The sequence below is a fragment of the Puntigrus tetrazona genome, chromosome 18, assembly GCF_018831695.1.
Source record: "Puntigrus tetrazona isolate hp1 chromosome 18, ASM1883169v1, whole genome shotgun sequence".
In the NCBI taxonomy this organism is placed as follows: Eukaryota; Metazoa; Chordata; class Actinopteri; order Cypriniformes; family Cyprinidae; genus Puntigrus; species Puntigrus tetrazona.
This window is the reverse complement of record NC_056716.1, coordinates 3,606,433-3,625,296: the sequence shown is the minus strand read 5'-3', so window position 1 is coordinate 3,625,296 and position 18,864 is coordinate 3,606,433. Positions and strand designations below refer to the sequence as shown.

Below are 18,864 nucleotides of genomic sequence, written 5' to 3'. Positions count from 1 at the left end.
GCTGAGGCTTAAGGTCTGTTGAGTGACTTTTTGCCCAAGAAGCAGAAACTCAAGAAGCAGTTTGCAAGGTTTTAAGTCGTGCTTTGTAAAATGACTCATCGTAATCTTATATCGTCACAGGAAGACACGTTTGACACATCGCAGGAGGAATGAGGAGGAGGGGATGGGAGCTTTTGCCCTTAACCTGGTGTTTACAGTATAAACAGGTGAATGGGGCTGTTATTCTCACCCACGGAGTAATAGTTTTTAAAACCAGGTTTATTTAAGTTTGTTGTTGCTTAGGTGATGAATGCTTAAGAATGTGAGCTATTCAAGAGAGGTCTGGTTAGTACAAGCTGATAAGATATGTAATACTCCCACCTCTGCTCTTCATTTGGCCTCGTACATTCAGGGGGAAAAGGGTTGAAGATCACTTAAATTATGAGAAATTGTTGTCATCATGACCTGTTTTTTTATGTTTTGGGGGGGTTTTTTGAGGTAGTCTATCTTTCGGTAACAGAAATGATTTAACAAAATATGATTTACTAATTTTCTGTAATCTGTCAGCGAATGCTCACGGGTCTCGATCTCAAACGAAGGAGACACCCTCTGGGCACATTTCACTGCAAGAATAAAAATTTGCAGTACAAATTATGCCCTTTAGAGCCATTTTAAGTCGGAAATAACCAGTCGGTAGAGATAAGTGACTTTGTGACAAAATGAAAAGGCAGCCTCTTTACAGGACAGATCTTAGTCACCCTGTCGTGTTAAATTGAAAAGGTCCTTCATACCTGAGTCATGTCAGTAGAATGAGCAAACATGCCGATCGTACCTGTCTGGAATCTGGAATTTTTTTGTTCTTTGACCACTGACTAAATTTTTCATCTCAGGTGCTTACATCCCTTTTCTACTTCAGAGTGTTATGAAACATAGTGACCATTCATTCAAATCACAAAGCACCAGTGATGGTGATCTAAACATTTAAAATGCGATTACTATTTTAAATTAAAGAGTCAGCGTACAACCGTTTTGATGATCGCTAATAATAAGAAATTTTAATAAGCAGAATGCTTTTCTGAAGGATCATGTGAGACTGAAGACTGGAGTAATGGCTGCTGAAAATTCAGATTGCCATCACAGGAATTTTTTTTTTTTTTTTTTTTTTGATGATGATGATGATAATTAAAATAAATATAGCTTTGCTTGTCATAAGAAACATCTTTCAAAAATGGTACAATCTGTTACCCAACCAAACCTTTGATTAAGTGTTGAGTTCTCTGGTCTGACCAAAAGCGACTAACACCTGATGAAAGGATACAAAACAAGACTGTAGTTTGTGACTAAAATAGTCGCAAATGCAACAAACGTGAAATGGTGTGAACAAAATAACTTATGAAAAATAAGTGTAAAAAAAAAGATTTATCAAACTTAATGTAATGGCTTGAATCAGAGTCAGTGTACTTTTAAGAAGTGTTGGTAAAATTGCATTCATTTTTCACTTCTGTCCAGTGCACTGGGTACACTGTTAGGTGTTTAAAGATACCTAGCCTATATTTAAAAGGGTATTCTAAATACGACTTTTCACAAAAGAGTATTTGTTCATTGTTTTGAATAGTGAGGTCCTGTAATACTGTAAGAAAAGAGTAATACAAAATTACATTTTCAAACTTCTGATTCTCCTAAATGCTCAGTATCTGTGTGTGTGTGTATGACAATATATACATTTTTTCAAACAGGTAGAAATATTTGTACAAAACAAATGGCAATATACAATAACCACTTCTGAACAGCTATCTTTATCAAGCGGTTCTGTAGGGTGTGTACTAAAAATGTCATCTGGCTCCTAAATGTTCTTTTCTTTAGAATGGTGCTTTGCAAAACTTTTCGTTTTAAGCTATAATTGCATAAAAAAACATTGGTGGACATTTAATGTAAAAGTCCCCTTTTAAGCATGTTGTTCGCTTAATGTAGATTCCCAACACACAACGGTGAGAGCGTAAAATCTTTCCAAGTGCTTCAGACGTGGAACTGACGTAGTAGGTATAGACCAGCTTTCATTAATATTTGACGAGGAGCGGGGCTGGTGATATTTTTAATACAGAAACACTCAGTCCTGTTGACGCTGCTCGCGCACCAAAGACACGCTCGGACGTACAGGTTGTGCAGAAAGAGACGTGGAATGTTTGTGTGGGTTTCTGAGGTGTGTGCGCATTTATGTGTAAAGAAGAATGCTGCCAGACAGGCTGGTACACTCTGCTTTGAGGACTCTACATTCCCCTGGCTCTCCCACATCCCTCAGCAGGTTACCAGACCCAAGCCGCCAGTCGTCAGCCTCTCAGCTGCCTACCCAGCATTCCGCAGGCTTTAGCTTGAAGAAAAAAGAATTCCTGGCATGGTATGATCGGCCTCTGGCTTGAGGCTAATGCACTCTGCACTAACGTCACACAACTTATAAGAACAGTCCAAGCGACAGGGAAACACTCGATCGCTGACTGGTCATGACAGGGCAAACCTGTGGATTTGTTTCAGGAAATTTAAGGATGCCCACCTGTGCTGGGCCTAGACATCATGTTCTTTGAGTACATGTCTCTCGTCTCTGTTTTTAATTAGTTGCCTGGCTTTTTGGTCAGTAACCCATTGCCATCTTCCCGGGCTGGCATTGTTTTAGTCAGTATGATGGAGGTACATGAATGTTGGCCACTGGCCTCCCATCTGAAATCTGAGAGCTCAAGCTGGAATGTGAGACGTCACCTGGTCACCATGGTTACATGTCTGTATCCGCTGCTCTTTGTCCTAGTTTAAGAGGACGGGCTGTTTTGTGTTTTTCTCTGTGAGTGAGTGCTTGTGAACAGGTATGAGACTGAGACTGGGACACTTATAGACCGGTTTGTGTCTCCGTTGTGTTTGTGTGTGATAAGATCAATGCGTTTGCAAATTACATTGAACATGGGGGAAAAATGGTTTCATGTTTTAATGACCTTTTTTTGTTTACAAAAATTATGATGTGAGTATTGTTTAAGGACAGTTGTCCAGAGGAGGTTTTTTTTACCCACTTTTTTTTGAACACTTGTGAGATAAGTAATTAGGTTCTGCCACCTAGTGGCCATAATGTCTACTTCTTGGTTTGAATATCCTGTCAGTCAAAATGAAAATAATAATAATAATAATAATAATAATAATAATAATAATAATAATAATAATAATAATAATAATAATAATACCAAATCCTTTAATTATGCTTTAGTTTTGCAGGTTTGAAGCAATTTATTTTATCAAATGTCACAAATATTTTTTGTCATAAAATGCTTAATTTAAAAACTTCAAGATATATTCACTGAAAAAATTTTACATTGTTTTTCAAATCTTCTTTTGTGGATGTCTAATATCTTTACTATAAAACAAGATTATTACTAAAAACATGGCAGCGTAACACACAGAGGAAGAAAAGGAAGGAAGGGCTGAAGTAGGCAGTGAAACATTTACTGAAGAAAAAAAAAACGAATAGCAAAACCATTAAAAAAGGTTACAAGTACATTCGTGGCATGCCTATGCCTATTATATATCAAGATCTTATCTACATTTATCTACAAGTCATTGTGACACCTAAACTAATCCTGTTTATGCAACTATGGTGTAGATAAAAGGTGCATTGTAACACATTTTTTACATGTCTGTAAGATAAGCCCATGTAAGTCATGTAAAATGTATGTAGACATTCATAAAGCCTCCTAAAATGTTTGTGTTCCTGCTGCACAGAATCACCAGTATATGATACCAGTCACCACTTTAAATGAACATTATAATAAGCAATCATTTACAACATTGATTATTCTGTCTTTCAATGTTGTTACTTATCTCATCACAAAAGACAATGTTCTGCCTTATTTTTCTAACTGTGTTGTCTGATTCCGTATCAAAAAGGCTGCAAAGCTGATGAAAATCAATCCGAAGAGCAAAGACCTGAGTATCCAGAATGCAAAAGGTGGTTTAAATAATTTATTATTTTGATGGCAAAGCTGATTTTTCAGCATCATTTTGTTGGTGCTTATATATTCTAAAGGCGATCACATCAATGAAAGGCAGTCTTGCATGGCTATACTATACCACAGCGGTTACTCAACATTTCTTGTGTAGCTCAGCAACATTCTTACATTTAACAAGTATTTCCACATCATGTCTGTGGATATGTTTGTGGTTAACTCTAAAGAATTACACCATGCTCTAAACTACTGTTATCCTCTTCTATAATTGTTGTGATTATGACACCATATCAGACAATATAATAACAATATCCATACATTTAAGTATACAAAACTAAATAAGTGTCTGAGTTAATGTAAATTGTTGTTGGCAATCAATTGCAGTTAAACTTCAGTCAAATCAGATTCAGTGCAGACCGTTCCTTCCTGTTTCTCATGTAAATCAATGTGTGGTATTATAATGACATTGAGAAGACGTCTCAGTTGTGCTCTTTCATCTCAGCTTAACGCGGTATGTCTCATTTTGTAAGATTACTTGGATTAAAACACCTTTTAAATGACTAAATCTAAATATAACGTGGATGTAATGTTCTCTCAGACAGGGAAGAAAGCAGTTTTGTATTCTGGGAGGGACTAACAGAAACGTAAGCAGTTGCAGTTTTGATATACTTTCACAGACCTTTAAAGAGTTAATAGACTTATTACTCCATCACACTGATTACTCCCACACATTCAATACATGCACGCTAACATACATGTACATGCCTTCCATTGTAGACTGAGCCTTTGACTGATAATGGCATCTAGAATATGTGACAGCGTTTTGGTGACTGGATCAAACCGTGGGATTGGACTCGAGTTGGTTCGCAGGTTGGTTGATTCACCGTCACCTCCATTTCAGGTCTTTGCTGGTTGTAGAGACCCAAATGGACCAAGATCACAGGTGAGAAACACTATACAGAAAATTAACTTATTTACATGAGTACATTTGTTACGTTATCTTATAAATATACTATTGTTACATTAACTCATTTGATTTCATTCATACAACTTAATTACATAATTATATTCTGTAATTAATTTACATAATTATACGATTCAGTTAATTTGCTATACAACTTAAAGATTCATTTAGTAGTGCTCACTGGTACTTTATTGTAGCTAAAAAAAGGTAACAAAAGTGTTATTTTAAAGTGTTCCTGAAATCATAAAAACTATGTTCACTGTTATCAATGGATGTCGTCAATGCCGTTTAGCATATGGTTTTCGTTTGAATTCAATAAGTGCCAATGCACTATGCGTTATATGAAAAATCAAAGTTTGAACTTTGTACCATCTTCTACAAAGACAGCATAGATGAGTCATTGTGGCACTGAAACTTGTCGGGCAACTCTGGTGTTTCTGTGCTGCATTTAAAAGGTGAACTGTGACGTGCAATGTGTCTCTGAGATGTGTCACTTTTTATAAGGATGTGTATTTCTAGAACATCCTGGAAAGCTCTTCTAACTGCTTGTTTTGCAGGCTCTCCAGGAACTAGCTCAGAAGCACCAGGATGTGATCACAGTCATTCAACTCGGTAGGAAATTCATAATAAAATGATGAGCATTGCTGTAATTGTGGTTGAGTCATTATTCTGTTCATCAGGACTGTCATCGTACCTCAGATTAAACGATTTGTTCACCCAGCAACAATTATTTGCTGCACTTTATACAGAGATGAGGTTGTTTCTTTATCAGAACAGATTTGGAGAAATTTAGCATCGCATCATTTGCTTATTTTTTTATTTTGTTATTGTAAATGTCATGTTTTTATCAGTTGTTTGGCATCCGTTTAATGCAGAGGATCTATTGTTGAGAAAGTCATGTAATGCAAAATTTCCTCTGAATTTGTTCTGACGAACTCATACATTTCTCAACAGACACGACTAGTCCTACTAGTATCACAGAGGCCTCTAAACTGGTGGAAGCCAAGCTGAAGAACAAAGGGCTGAATTTGATCATCAACAATGCTGGTGTGAACATCCCGGGATCCCTGGTGGAGACAGGAAAACAAAACATGGTGGATGTGTACACGACTAACGTCGTAGGACCCATGCTCATCGCAAAGGTGGGTAAACCTTTAATACCGCAACAAATGATCGTCTCGCTTAGTATTTTTGTCTTGCTTTCCATTATAAATATTTGACTTAAGACCTTAATGCTCGTTCTTTTGAAAAAAGTATAAATATTAAGTTTATGCTTATGAGGAAAAAAATCTGAAATGTTTAGATAATTGTACTGGAAAACGAGACAAAAATACTGAGTAAGAAATGAATTTCTTGCTGTGAAAACTACGTAACATTATTGTGTAACATTTGGCCTTTAACAGTAAATGATGTTCATTTGTCTTCAGGATTTCCATCCTCTCCTGTGCAAGGCAGCAGCTCAGTTTCCTCATCAAACAAGCATGTCTTGCAGCAGGTCGGCTATCATCAATGTCTCCACGATGCTGTCATCCATCACCAGATGCCCTGACAATTTCTCTGTCTCTCCAATGTACCCCTATCGGGTCAGCAAGGTACCAGTGCTTCTCAAACCCTTAGTCAACAAAGCATGAATACGTACATTTCAACCACAAGCTTTTTTTTTTATCACCATTAAATCACCATTAAAACGATTTCGTCTTGACTGTCTCTGTACTTCAGGCAGCACTGAACATGTTAACTCGCTGCTTGGCAGAAGACTTCAGGAAAGATGGCATCCTTGTTATGTCTCTCCATCCAGGATGGGTCCAGACAGAAATGGGAGGCCCAAAGGTAATGCAAACCGCTTGTTACGAATGCGTTTTAACATTGGTGTCAGTGCTTAACTTTCTTTGGCATCCTCACATTTGTCATTTTTCTCGTGGCACCCTCAGGCTCCCCTGACGACAGCTGAGAGCATCAGCGGTATGATGAAAGTCATCACAAGCCTCACAGAGAAAGACAGTGGAACTCTTTTAGATTGGGAAGGCAAAAACATCCCCTGGTGATTAAGCAACTCTTCTTGTGTGTCGTTTGCATATCTTAAGTTTGACATGTACTTCCACTTCTTTGTCTGCGGTTTGTCTGAGAAAAATGTTTCTAGCAGCTATTTCAGTACAAGACATGCTATTCATTTACAGGTTCACAAAGTTTGTGATACAGAAATGAAAAATGTGCCTTTACATTAGTGTAATGTACAGTATGTGAGGAAGATCGCATGTAAAAACATGCATGCCTTGAAGTTTTGATATTTGTATTGAAGACTTACCAAATTAAATATGATCAGCTGTAATAAAATTAGATGTGAAACGATGGGAGAACAAAACAAAAACTTTTTTTTTGTAAAGGACAAACCAAAGGCTGTGAGAGCTTTCTTGCCACTTCATGTCTGATAAAATGTTTATTGAATAACGTGATTCAATGTGATTCAATCCTACATGATCACAGTACGCCCTCTAGTGTTATATCAATATACCCATTTCGGTGCAGTGGTTTTCAGATTTGTGACTTTGAGGCCATCATTTTTCCATGAAAATATTCATAAATATTCAAAGAACCTCTGCTACCTCTGTTGGGATAAAAATAAATAGATGAAACCATCATGCCAGAAGGCTATTTTTATTTGTAGTAGTTTTAAATTAAGGTTATGGTACTATAATTCATTTTAAATTAGTTTAAGCTGTTTGGCCATCCGTTGAGAACCACTGGTTGAGTAATTTGTATAGTCTACATAATTTACACTCTCCAGTTGTCATTATTACAGTATCTGCAAGAGTTACGATAAGGTTTATCTCATGCCATCACAGATCTAGTTGTGTTTACTCATCTTTTGACTTAATTCTTAACCCCGTTAAAGTTATAGGCTACTCCCAAAGAAACAAAGGTAGATCAATTATAATAATTCACATCCTAGAAGAAACAGTGGCCAACCCTATTGAATTGTTCTGTTCGATTGATTCAAGGATGAAGCTCATGATAGCATATCCTGGTCATTTCACCTTAAAATCAAAATCAAAAGTAATTATAGTCTATCTAAATAAAATTTAATTATAGGCTATTCAGGCCTATTGAATATCTATAAAAACGTTTTAATGTTATTTTTTTTTCTGGGAAAAAAAGGCTAAGGCTATGTAATAACAGTGACAGTTTATTTTTACATATGAACTAGTTCAAAGTGTTCATATGAAAGTGTTCAAATAAAACAAAAGCGGGAAATCGATAATAAATGATACGATGAATATTATTATGTTTAAACTTACACTACTGAGAGAACCGACAGTTTGTTTAACAGACATTTGTTCAAAGGCGACCTAATCAATCAGTCTGACAAAGGAATCAATCATTCGAGGCTCCAGATTTCGATTCGCTTTCCAGCGAGTGAAGTGATTCATTGACAGCGGCCCTGGCTGTGTGTAGTTATGTTGAGGTGGTATCTGACTGTTGATTTTTCATTAACTATCAGCTGCCTCGTGGCGATACTCCTCTAGTCCTGTGAAAACAAGGACAGGAGGGTTTATGTTTTTTTCTCTCAGCTGTGAAAGTAAAAGAGGTGGGCATAAGCAGACGCCTCTGGACCGCGGGCGCGCAGGCTTCACTCGCTGCTAGTTACGATTAAACGCTCGATAACTAGGTAAAGTCACGTTTACGCTTAGTTCCTCACGCGGTTGGACATACAAGTCGCTTGGATATACCAGTACTCCTCAGGTAGGAACCTTATTTTATTTTATTTTTTTTTGATGAACATAGCTTTGTTAGAGAGCGTGTTTGTTTTTGAGAGTAGGCTATATTTCGATAACCATGGCTTGTTTTCAGAGTAACAGCAAAAAATATTTTTTTATAATTTCTTGGAAATATTTGCTATTTTGAGGCAGCTGTAAGACTATATTTCCCATCGTTAATCATTAGTCGCGTGGAATGGAGTTTTGCGCCAGTCTGGGGATATTCCCGATATCCCTACTTTACGCTGATTCGAACAAACGTTGTCATGGATACCGAGAGTTCGTTTCCTTCTTGTAAGGAGGGTCTGACTTCTTGGTTTTGAGGAGAAACCGGAAAGAAAACTTTGTGGTAAGTGGCAAGTGCATAGCTCGAGTTCTGGACTACGACAGAGTGACTGTTTCATGTTGCTTATGTGTAATAATAAAATTCTTGAAATAATTAGTGAATTGTTGTGGGTTAAGCGCGTAAGCAAGTAAGCTGGCCCAGTGATGTGTTTTTCAATATTGCAGTATTGTGTAAAAAAAAGTCAAACCTAAAGGGTTTATTCGACTACGGGATCAGCTACCGGCCCTCTGGATTCTCTTAAAGCATTTTTCCACACATTTTAATTTCTGTGCGAACAACCATCACTGTACATACAAATGAATCACAGGAGAGTTCTGTAATTTTTGTTTTTCGCTGTAAAAAGATGATGGACATGAAATTAAAAAAACAAAAAACAAAAACAAATAAAAAGTAGCCTGAATCAAATGTCTCAAACTTTTTTATTTAGCTAAGGCTAACTGAATAACCAACGTTTTGTGTACACACAATGAAGTATTTTGAACTGTTTAAACTTGCTGACTTCTTGCATAATTTGACAAAATGATGGTTTGACCGGAAATGATGAACAATACAAATATTTGTAAAAATACAATGTGTTTACAATGTCAATTCACCCGTTTACAAAACTGGGTAAACAAGTGAATTTGGAAAAAAAAACCAAATCATTTACACTTAATAATTATTAAAATGGTTCAATGTTTATTTTAAAAATATATTTGTTTTTGCTTTGATTAATAAAAATGTTTATATATATAATGTTAATTATATGATAAAGTATCTTAAATTCCATAGGATTTCAATGGAATTCTTGGTCCAGGACAAAGATAAATGAATAAAAACTATACATACACTCTTAGAAATAAAGGCGCAAAAGCTTCCACTGTGGCTGTACCTTTTCAAAAGGTACCTGTTTGTACCTAAAGGGTCCATTCTGGCACCTTAAGGGTGCATATTTGAACTTAAGGTTCACAAGTGTACCTTTCGTAAAGGTGCTGCCCCAGTGACAAGTTTTGAACCTTTATTTCAGAGAGTGCAAAAGGCATCTAAAAAGCAGCAAAAAGTAAATGATAAAACAGAGTAATTTCACACATTGCATTTCCTCCATGCCCATTTAGTACTTGACGGAAAGTGAAATAGCTGTAGCTGATGTGCAATGTTACACTCTTATCACTTATGAAAGAATTTTTCACAGAAATGTACATTCCAGAACAAGTCAGCGCCGCCTCCCGTCTTCACATCTCTGCTCTGTTTTGGTTCAGTTCTTTGAGAGATTGAGAATTGTATTTAGTTGACTCCATTTATAGAACAGATTGGTAACAATTAAATATAACAGCTATTTATCTGAAATGCAGTCATCAACAATGCGACGTAAGCTTCGGTTCTGCCCCTTAAACTCAGATGGGATTTCTCAGCCGGCTTATGCAAAGAGAATAGTAAAAGACAAGTAGATTTACATACAGTGAATCAAACAAAATAGAACAAAAAATGTTTTTAACTGAATGAAACACATTGGTTTAATGTTTGATCGAGGATACAGCTGGCTCGCTCAACATGAGAATAAAAAAGAGGAAAACACTTTTCTCTCCACTGATCAAGCAAAACAAAAGGAAGTACTTTTGCCCTGGGGAGTAGTTTTCTATGTCACGGTCATTTACACAAATGCATATTCGCTATATCTATATACAAAACGCCGAGCTATTTTCTGTGCCTTGATGTTAGAGAAAACACTTTGTCAGTGCTGCAGTGTTTTACATATATATTAAAACTGCGTGTCCCTCTTTTGCTGTAGCTAGTGCTAGTGTTGCGTGTCAGTGTTTTTGGCAGCTGTTCACACAGGTCTTCTCTTTGACCTCAGTCTTGTAGTGGTCAGCAGAAAACAAACAGCCACGAGGGGAAAAAAAAAACAGGGACTTGACATGTTACATGTAGACACATGGCTTGAGCTGTGTTTTACTCTCTGAAGCTAAAGTACAGGGTTGGTGCTTTTTTTTTAAATTCAGTTTGTTTTTCTCACGGTTTCTAGTTTCCTCCTCAGTCTCTATTGACTGTCACACGTCTGCTCTCTGCTTGCTTTTTATCTCTATTACAGTCCCACAGATTCCACTGACCCACACTTTAAAGCAATAGTTTGCTCACTATATAATTTTGTGCTGCGAGCTTTAAAAGACTCTGCACACAGTAAAACATTTCAAAGCACCATAAAAGTTGTCCCGATATACGCTTAAACAGTAAGATAGCATTTTAACACTTAAATAGGGGAGCAAATCTGAGAGGATGAGTAAATATCCTTTTTCATCTTCCTTTAGTATTATTTTTATGTTCATTTAAAGATCGTATGGTTAATTTGAAGAGTTTTTAAAGTGTTGATCACATTTCGCAAACAGTAATGTGCATCAGCATTGAAAAATTGATCAGATTTCCAAAGGCTGATTGAGTTAATAGGAATTATAGGAATGCACAAATAGTCTTTACAAATAGATGCTCCACAGAATGTGCACGCACACACACAACTTATTCTGCATTACAGTTTTTTTTTTTACTCATTAAACTGCAGATAATAACGCTTATTTTTGCGTGTTTTTAATGCTTCATCGACATGATCTTTTAGCCGACAAGTGCTGTTTCTAGGACATAAAAAATGATTTAGGGCAGTTATTTAATTGCGGTATAAATCATGCAGTAATACGAATGTTGAAAGCGCAGTCCTGATTACATAAAGGAATATTTCACCCAAAAATGAAAATTTATTGTACATTTATTCACCCTCAGACCATCCTAAATTACTTTTTTTTTCTTAATCATATCGACATTTCGCTTCCCACTTGCACATTTTGACCCTTCTGATTCTAGAATAGATCGATAATATTCAAAAATATACATTCCTAATTTGCCATCAAAACAAGCTAAGCAATTGCCAGCTAAACAATTCATAATATTTGAATTCTCTTACACACATAATAAGGAAAGTTTTGCAGGAAAGTCCCCATTGTGCTGTTGAGAGAGAGAGAGATGGCTATCTGTGGTTACAGGAGGAAGCGTTTATTGGTACAGATGTACAGGGTGACAGATCGAGGGGGTGAGGTCACACCAGCCTGATGCACTTCTTCCTTCCACACAAACTTGCAGAAGCCGCCAGCACGTTACGAAACACACTGCAAGCTTAAAAATCGCTCGTTAACGTATCAGTAGTCGTGAACTATTGAAACGAACATGTAAATCAAGCAGGAATGATCCTCAACTTTTTAGTAAGATATTCTATGCTTAGAACACATTACCAGACACGTTTTGCTAGTGCAAACATACTGAAGACTCAGGACCTAGTTAGCCATTGCTTGTTCATGTAAAACTAGTCAGTAATGCCTTACCCTCCACCTTTTCCAAAAGGGACTGGATTATGACCTTTGCACTAAGGGGATAGTTTCTTGGGGATAAAAATATCCCACGCCACCATTTGTTTTCATCCTCTGAACACTAGTTATTTTGTTCCATGCTCTCGCACGTCTGACTTTGATAGGAGACATATGAAACAGAATATCCGATTGATATGTGCAGTACAAAGACAGGAAACGTTTGGTCATTTTTCCCTCTGCCCTGCTCTGTTTTTAAATGTCTACGTTGGCCTGATGCTTCCTGATAAAAGGGCAGGTTGGACAATGAATAAGTGCAAAAGCTTGATTCAGTTTCAGTATGCTACTGATAACAACCATTTCTCGAAGGCCTTGTTTGGTGTTGCATTAGTGCTTCAAATCAAAATAATGAATTGTTTTGTGATGTTTGTTAGCTATTTGCAAGTATGTACTCATTCCGGTATGAGTGCTTAGTAGCCAGCCTCGCTTTGTTATTGTCCAGTGGAGGGCAGTGTTGGATCAGGATTCTCAATTATTTCAAGCGCAGTTACTGCTATTGTAAGACGGAGTCATAAACATCACATTTGTCATATGCCACTGTTTTTTTCCCCATATATGCTGTTCTTCTACACTCAAAAAAAAAGAGTAAAACATTTATTAACAGATTTATGTAGTCCACCTCAAGCTGTCCCGTTTTTACTTTTATTTTCATAAAGAGCCTGATTTAGTAATAATATCCGGCCTGTATGCATTTCTTCCTGCTTCTGTCAGAGTCAGATGAATGTCACATCACACATCATGTGCGGTCCTAGACAAGCTCGGCTGTTTACATGTGTCATGTAAGTGGAAAGAGAAACAAGCAGGACGAAAAAGCATCTTTAGTAAATGAAAACAACTATAACAACACAACACCTGCCAAACACAATGGGGGCTTTGTGGAAAGGAGCGAGACATTCTATTGTAGGGAGAGAAAGATAAAACTCGTCGCCTGCTGCCTGCAGGGACACCTCACTTTTTTTACTATCCTTTGTTCTCTCTTTGATCTGAAAATGATCTGCTGCTTGCTTGACATGTAAATGTATGTATTTTTTGTTAATGTATATTATATTGTATTATATTATTATTTTTAGTGCTGTCAAATGATTAATTACACAAAAAAGTTTTAATTGCATAATATATGTGTTTCATGTATATTTTATGTGTATATAAATACAAACATACAGCATATATTTAGAAAACATTTATATGTTTTTACATGTCTTTTTATACAATTTTTATAAATACAATTATAAAAAAAATATATATATATATAAATTAAACAAATAAATAAATAATAAATATATATATATATATATATATATATATATATATATATAAATTAAAAAAAATAAATAAATAATAAATATATATATATATAAATTAAAAAAATAAATAAAAATAATAAATATAATATATATATATATATATATATATATATATATATATATATATATATATATATATATATATTTCTTTAAATAAATCAGGATTAATTGTTTGACAGCAGTAATTATATACTGTAAATCTAATTTAAAAAATGATGTCTGAACACATTTAAATAGGGTTCAGTAAAAACTGGAGAAAGAATTTCCACAATTTTTTTATCTTTGTAGATTTCATCACCAAGGGCAGACATTGATCAATGAGATGAATTAAACTTATTTAACAATACATACATATTTGTTTGATTTTTATGTATTCATTAATTGTTTTTTTAAGTAATAAGACTTCAATTATGTACTGCATCGTAGTCTGATCAAATACCAGTTTTACAATTCAACAGATATAAGGCCAAGTAAAGCTGGCAGTTAAAATGTGCACTCCGCAACAAAGATGAGATATGCTCCATCTACAATTTGTTTTGGCAGCTTCTTTCCATACATGGCTATGAGTGCAGCCAGAGAAATGACAAACATAGGCTTTAAAGGGCATTACAGTTCACAGTGAACAGGAAACACCTCAGCACAAGGAAACACTTCTAAAACAAGGGGGGAAATACAAATGCATTCTTTGTGTAGCCTGCCTTGTTTACGGTTGTTTACTGCAGAACTGCATTATTTGGAGTTATTTTAGGGCCTGGTTGATGGGACACTTTTCATGTGACTTGTCAGCAGATAGAAGCTGCTCTACGGCGAAGGGTGAAAAGGTGAAAATGTCACTTCACACGGTGGCTGCAAGAATGGAATAAATTTCCTGTAGCTTCACACAGACATAGTTCTTGCATTAGAAATAATAAGCTACAAGATGCAATAGAGCAAAACACATTTGTTAGTTGTTCCACGTTTGGTGATCTTATTTAAAAACTGAACGTTAATTGCCTTAAAACTCTTTCAGTATAAGTCATATTAATATGTATTAAATAGTGGTTATTATAAATGTTTTATTGTTTTTTATTATTTTAATTACATTTTATTATTTTAATACCCCTTTCATTTAATTAAAAAAAAAATTAAAAAATTTTTTTGCACAAGACTGTCAAAATTTAGGTCTATATGATTATTTTAATTTCCATTCAGAATTAACTATATATGTCTAAGATTTTATGCTTTAGATAGCAAAATCAAACAAATGATTCTAGAGCCATGCTCTCAGAACAAACATCTCCACTCAGTTTTATATTTGTTGTATTATTTAAAGATATTCATTCATTTTTAATTGTCACTTAAGCGTCCAGATAGATTCTGCACCCACCGCTGTCTTTGCATATTAAATTTGAAACAGCAGAAAGTATATTAACATTAAAAAAGTTCATACACTTCAGCTTAAGTTGCACCAGGGAAAAGTTTAAGCCATCACATTTCAATTTTTAAACCGAAGATTCAGAAGATCTCTCTTGTGCTTCATTCTTTCTCGTTCGCATTTTCTCTTTCCTGCTCTTCAGAGTAAATTCAACCAAGTGGGTCAACTCATGCAAAAAGACACAATGTGCATGAGCTCATTGCCAGCCATGTTCTTGCATCCCCAATGCGGGCTTTGCTTTCACTCGTCACTTTCTCTTTTACTTCTGCCTTCACTGCTCCCAATCCTCCCCCTCTCGCTCTCTTTTTCATTACCATCACTTTTCTCGGTATAACAGACACTCAGCAGTTTTTCGCTGGTATCAATGGGAGCATTAAAATGAGCCTGAGTGAGAAACCTTTTGTTGGAGCTTAATTACCGGGCCTGGATCTGGACATTGGCTGTAATCCACACACCCACCACCGGACACTCTCTGTGTCCAACTGTGTTTCCTCAAACTGTGGCTAAGAGGGTACAAAGATGCAAACTTAGCTGTATCTACTGAGATATATGCTACTCTCTATAACTCTCTATATACTCTCTCTATAAGTGTTTACGTGCTCACTATGCACTCATACGCTGGGTCACACAAGATGGCATCATCCTTCCTCTCCGCCTGCTGAGCAGTATGCCCAGGGGAAAGGACCAATAAGCATATTATTATGACCCCGGTCGGCAAGGTCCCACCCTGCTTTAATCTTAGAGGAATTTAGGTTGGAAGGACAGATTAACTGGACTGAAGGGTCAAAGATTCACCCCCTGGGCCTTGTGTCCAGCCTGAAGGTCTCAGAAGTGGTGGGGGTTGGTCATTTAGAGAGACTTTTACAGAGTACAGCCTGAAATAAACTGCTCAGTGTAAAGTGATTGACTGTTACTACAAATTCTTATTTAAATAAGGGTCCACTACTGCTTTAAAGTAGTTTAAAGTTTGGAATAATCATTTTAAATATTTTTCAAAGAAGACCCATGCTCAACAAAGCTGCATTTATTTAAAACAGTAAATATTATCACAATATAAAGGCTAATTTAAAAAAAAAATTAAACGTAAAAAAAAACATAATTAATTTTTTAAAAAAGTAAATGGTATCTAAAGAATCAGTTTTTTTTCTTTTTTCTCAAAGCTGTTTGCACTGTGTTCTTTCATCACTTGATCTCTTATCTATGAAATTATCTATGAAACCATATACCAGTATAGTTTTCTTTTGATACTTTTATCATCAGATACTGTTATCATTATCAATAAGGAAAAACCACAAATGTTTCAGCTCTTGGCCTTCTTCGTTGTTCTTAAAATATATTGAAACAGTTTAAATTGTAATCAAATTTCACAATACTCCTGTTATTATATAAAAATAAGTGAAGCCTTGGTGAGCAAAGAGACTTCTTTTAGCAACATATTAAAAATATATAATCTTCATAAACTCCACAAAACAAAATCACAACTGAAAATCAGAACTGGTTTGCCACAACAGGCTCCCCTAGTTTGAGTGAGAACCGAATAATGACTGTACATTATTCATAAATACATTAAATATTAAATATATATATTTTTTCGTTTTAAAAGCTGATATGGTAAATGAAGTCCAGTTTTCATGTATAAAGTGCTCTTAATTAGAATTGTGTACGTCCTTAAGGACTGGCTGCACTATAGTGGCAGACTTAATGGTTTGTCTATTCTTAAGTACCACTATCTTCAAAAGTCAATAGACAAAGTGCTAGCTAGGCCCTAGAGAATAGAGTAACAAAAACACCCATCCCATTATGCCATTGTAGTGCCATTTTACATTTACATCATATCCATTTCAATAATAATTGATACTAAAGTTTCTACTGATGCAATGTCAGTGCTTACACCGTTGAGTTTACACACAGACTCATCTGAAACGAGGGCTTTAGAGATGCCTGACCTAATTAGACCTTCTCATGACTTTATCACACGGTTCACATCTTCCAGCAATCAAACTTAAATGTATTTTACCAACTAGTGAGTTAGTGTGAAGCTCAATATGTTGGTGTGCTTGTTATGTGCTATATAATTGCATGTGCACGTTATGAAATGCCAGAGTAGCAGATGGAGTGAACAGGTGGCATGTAATGTGTGTGGGTTAGTATGCATTTCTCTTTCTTTTGCGTGGGTCAGCATGTTATAGTGGATGAGTGGGTGGGCTTTCTATAAGGGTGGCTGACAAATGCTAAAAGGCTTCCTGAGACGGTTAAACTGAGAGTTCTCTGCCCTTCGTAAGACTTTGACTCCGTAAAGCTCTTCAAAACTGACTTGCATTTCACTTCTGAACAGTCGAAGTGAGGAACTGAGAAAGCATCAGAGAACTGTAGCTCGGTTTGGAAAGAAAGGAGTGGCTTACAACGCTGTGATGTTAATGCCCGAGCAGTAAATGGATAATCAGACATTTCAAAGCGTTTTTGCTGTACTCCTTATGCTAGTTTTTAAAAGCATCCATTGTATGTCTTTCATGTGTTTGCTTACTTTTTATGGGTTTTCAGAAGCATTTGGACGCTGTGGCACTTAAAAACGAAACCCATGCGCAATGCTTTCAGCCCTCCCCCCCAAGAAAACCACCCACAAACATACCCTCCCAGTTGTACATGCCAGCCTTAGGCAAAAATACAAGAGAAACGAAGGACAGGGGGTGCAGAGAAATGGAAAGAGCGACTTGACGAGTTTATAAATACATTCATGCCCACTTTTGGCACGTCCTTGCTTCAGAAAACACATGCTTTGCATTACAATTCAGGGTCAGTGTTTTTTGGTTTCGTTTTTTTTTATGTAGTGACAAATCCCAAAAAATATACTCGCAAGCTGCTAAATAAAAAGAAAGAAAGAGAGGAACGGAGAATAGGAAGTGATCAAATGTTGCCCCCTACATAAACTGTGGACATTCCCACAGGGAGTCTGAAAGGCAGGTTGCACGCACTGAAGGTCAGGGGTCAATGAGCATGGAGATGGTACAAGGAGGGGGCTTCGTGTGATTGACAGCCAGACAGCAGCAACTCTGGGCTCCTCAGACCCTAGAAAACAAGCAGAAAGGGATAAATAAAAAAAAATCATAAAAACAATCAGATATTTATTCATTTAGACCTGTATAGTACAAGTATCCAGTAACCAAGTAAAGCCTGACACATGAAATAAAAAAAGTGTATAGACAAAATCTATAACAAAACCACATGAATTTTAATCAGAGGCAAAAATATGCAAAATGGTGCAGTTGCTGATATTCATATGGCCACAATTCTAATATCTAATAAATTACTGATCAATACAGCAGACTACTTAAAGTGTTCTAGTAAGTGTTCACCTTGAAATATTATTAACCATTCCTGGCAAAGAGACATGTACCACAAGCTGAAGGACTATACTAAAAAGTTTTTTACTTGCTAATAAAGTAGCTTTTACACAACAGGAGACATTTAGTAGAAGTCTTTCTGCAAAGTCTGAAAGTTTAGCATCAAATTCAAATTCAAAGCAGGCCTTATAGGGTTAAAGTCTGTTTGATGAGGGTCCTTCACGTCTCACATGGCCTGGATTTCGCCCTACAATATGCAGCCTAATTGCATAATTTAGGTGCCATGCTTCCGCCCTAGGCAGTGGATACTTTGCAGTGCTCTTGTCTGGGCTAAACTGCATTGATTTGGAGTGGGGGTGTGCTACAATGATTTAGAGTAGTGAGTTCAGAATTTA

General features: G+C 36.1%; 2 protein-coding genes across 2 annotated transcripts in view; both read left to right on the top strand.

Moving 5' to 3' along the window:
- Positions 1-4,411: 4,411 nt before the first annotated feature.
- On the top strand, positions 4,412-7,272 carry zgc:158868 (uncharacterized protein LOC791147 homolog). The gene is made up of 8 exons (XM_043264447.1): positions 4,412-4,470; positions 4,558-4,603; positions 4,737-4,902; positions 5,481-5,535; positions 5,878-6,065; positions 6,351-6,515; positions 6,643-6,753; positions 6,855-7,272. The coding sequence occupies exons 3-8, from the start codon at positions 4,756-4,758 to the stop codon at positions 6,966-6,968; spliced, it is 780 nt and encodes a 259-aa protein (XP_043120382.1). The 5' UTR covers positions 4,412-4,470; positions 4,558-4,603; positions 4,737-4,755; the 3' UTR covers positions 6,969-7,272.
- Positions 7,273-7,407: 135 nt separating this feature from the next.
- Positions 7,408-18,864, top strand: part of ripor1 (RHO family interacting cell polarization regulator 1) — a 57,356-nt gene continuing 45,899 nt past the window's right edge. The window contains exon 1 of the mRNA XM_043264444.1: positions 7,408-8,664. The gene's annotated coding sequence lies outside the window, so the exon portion shown is untranslated. The remainder of the gene's footprint in view (positions 8,665-18,864) is intronic.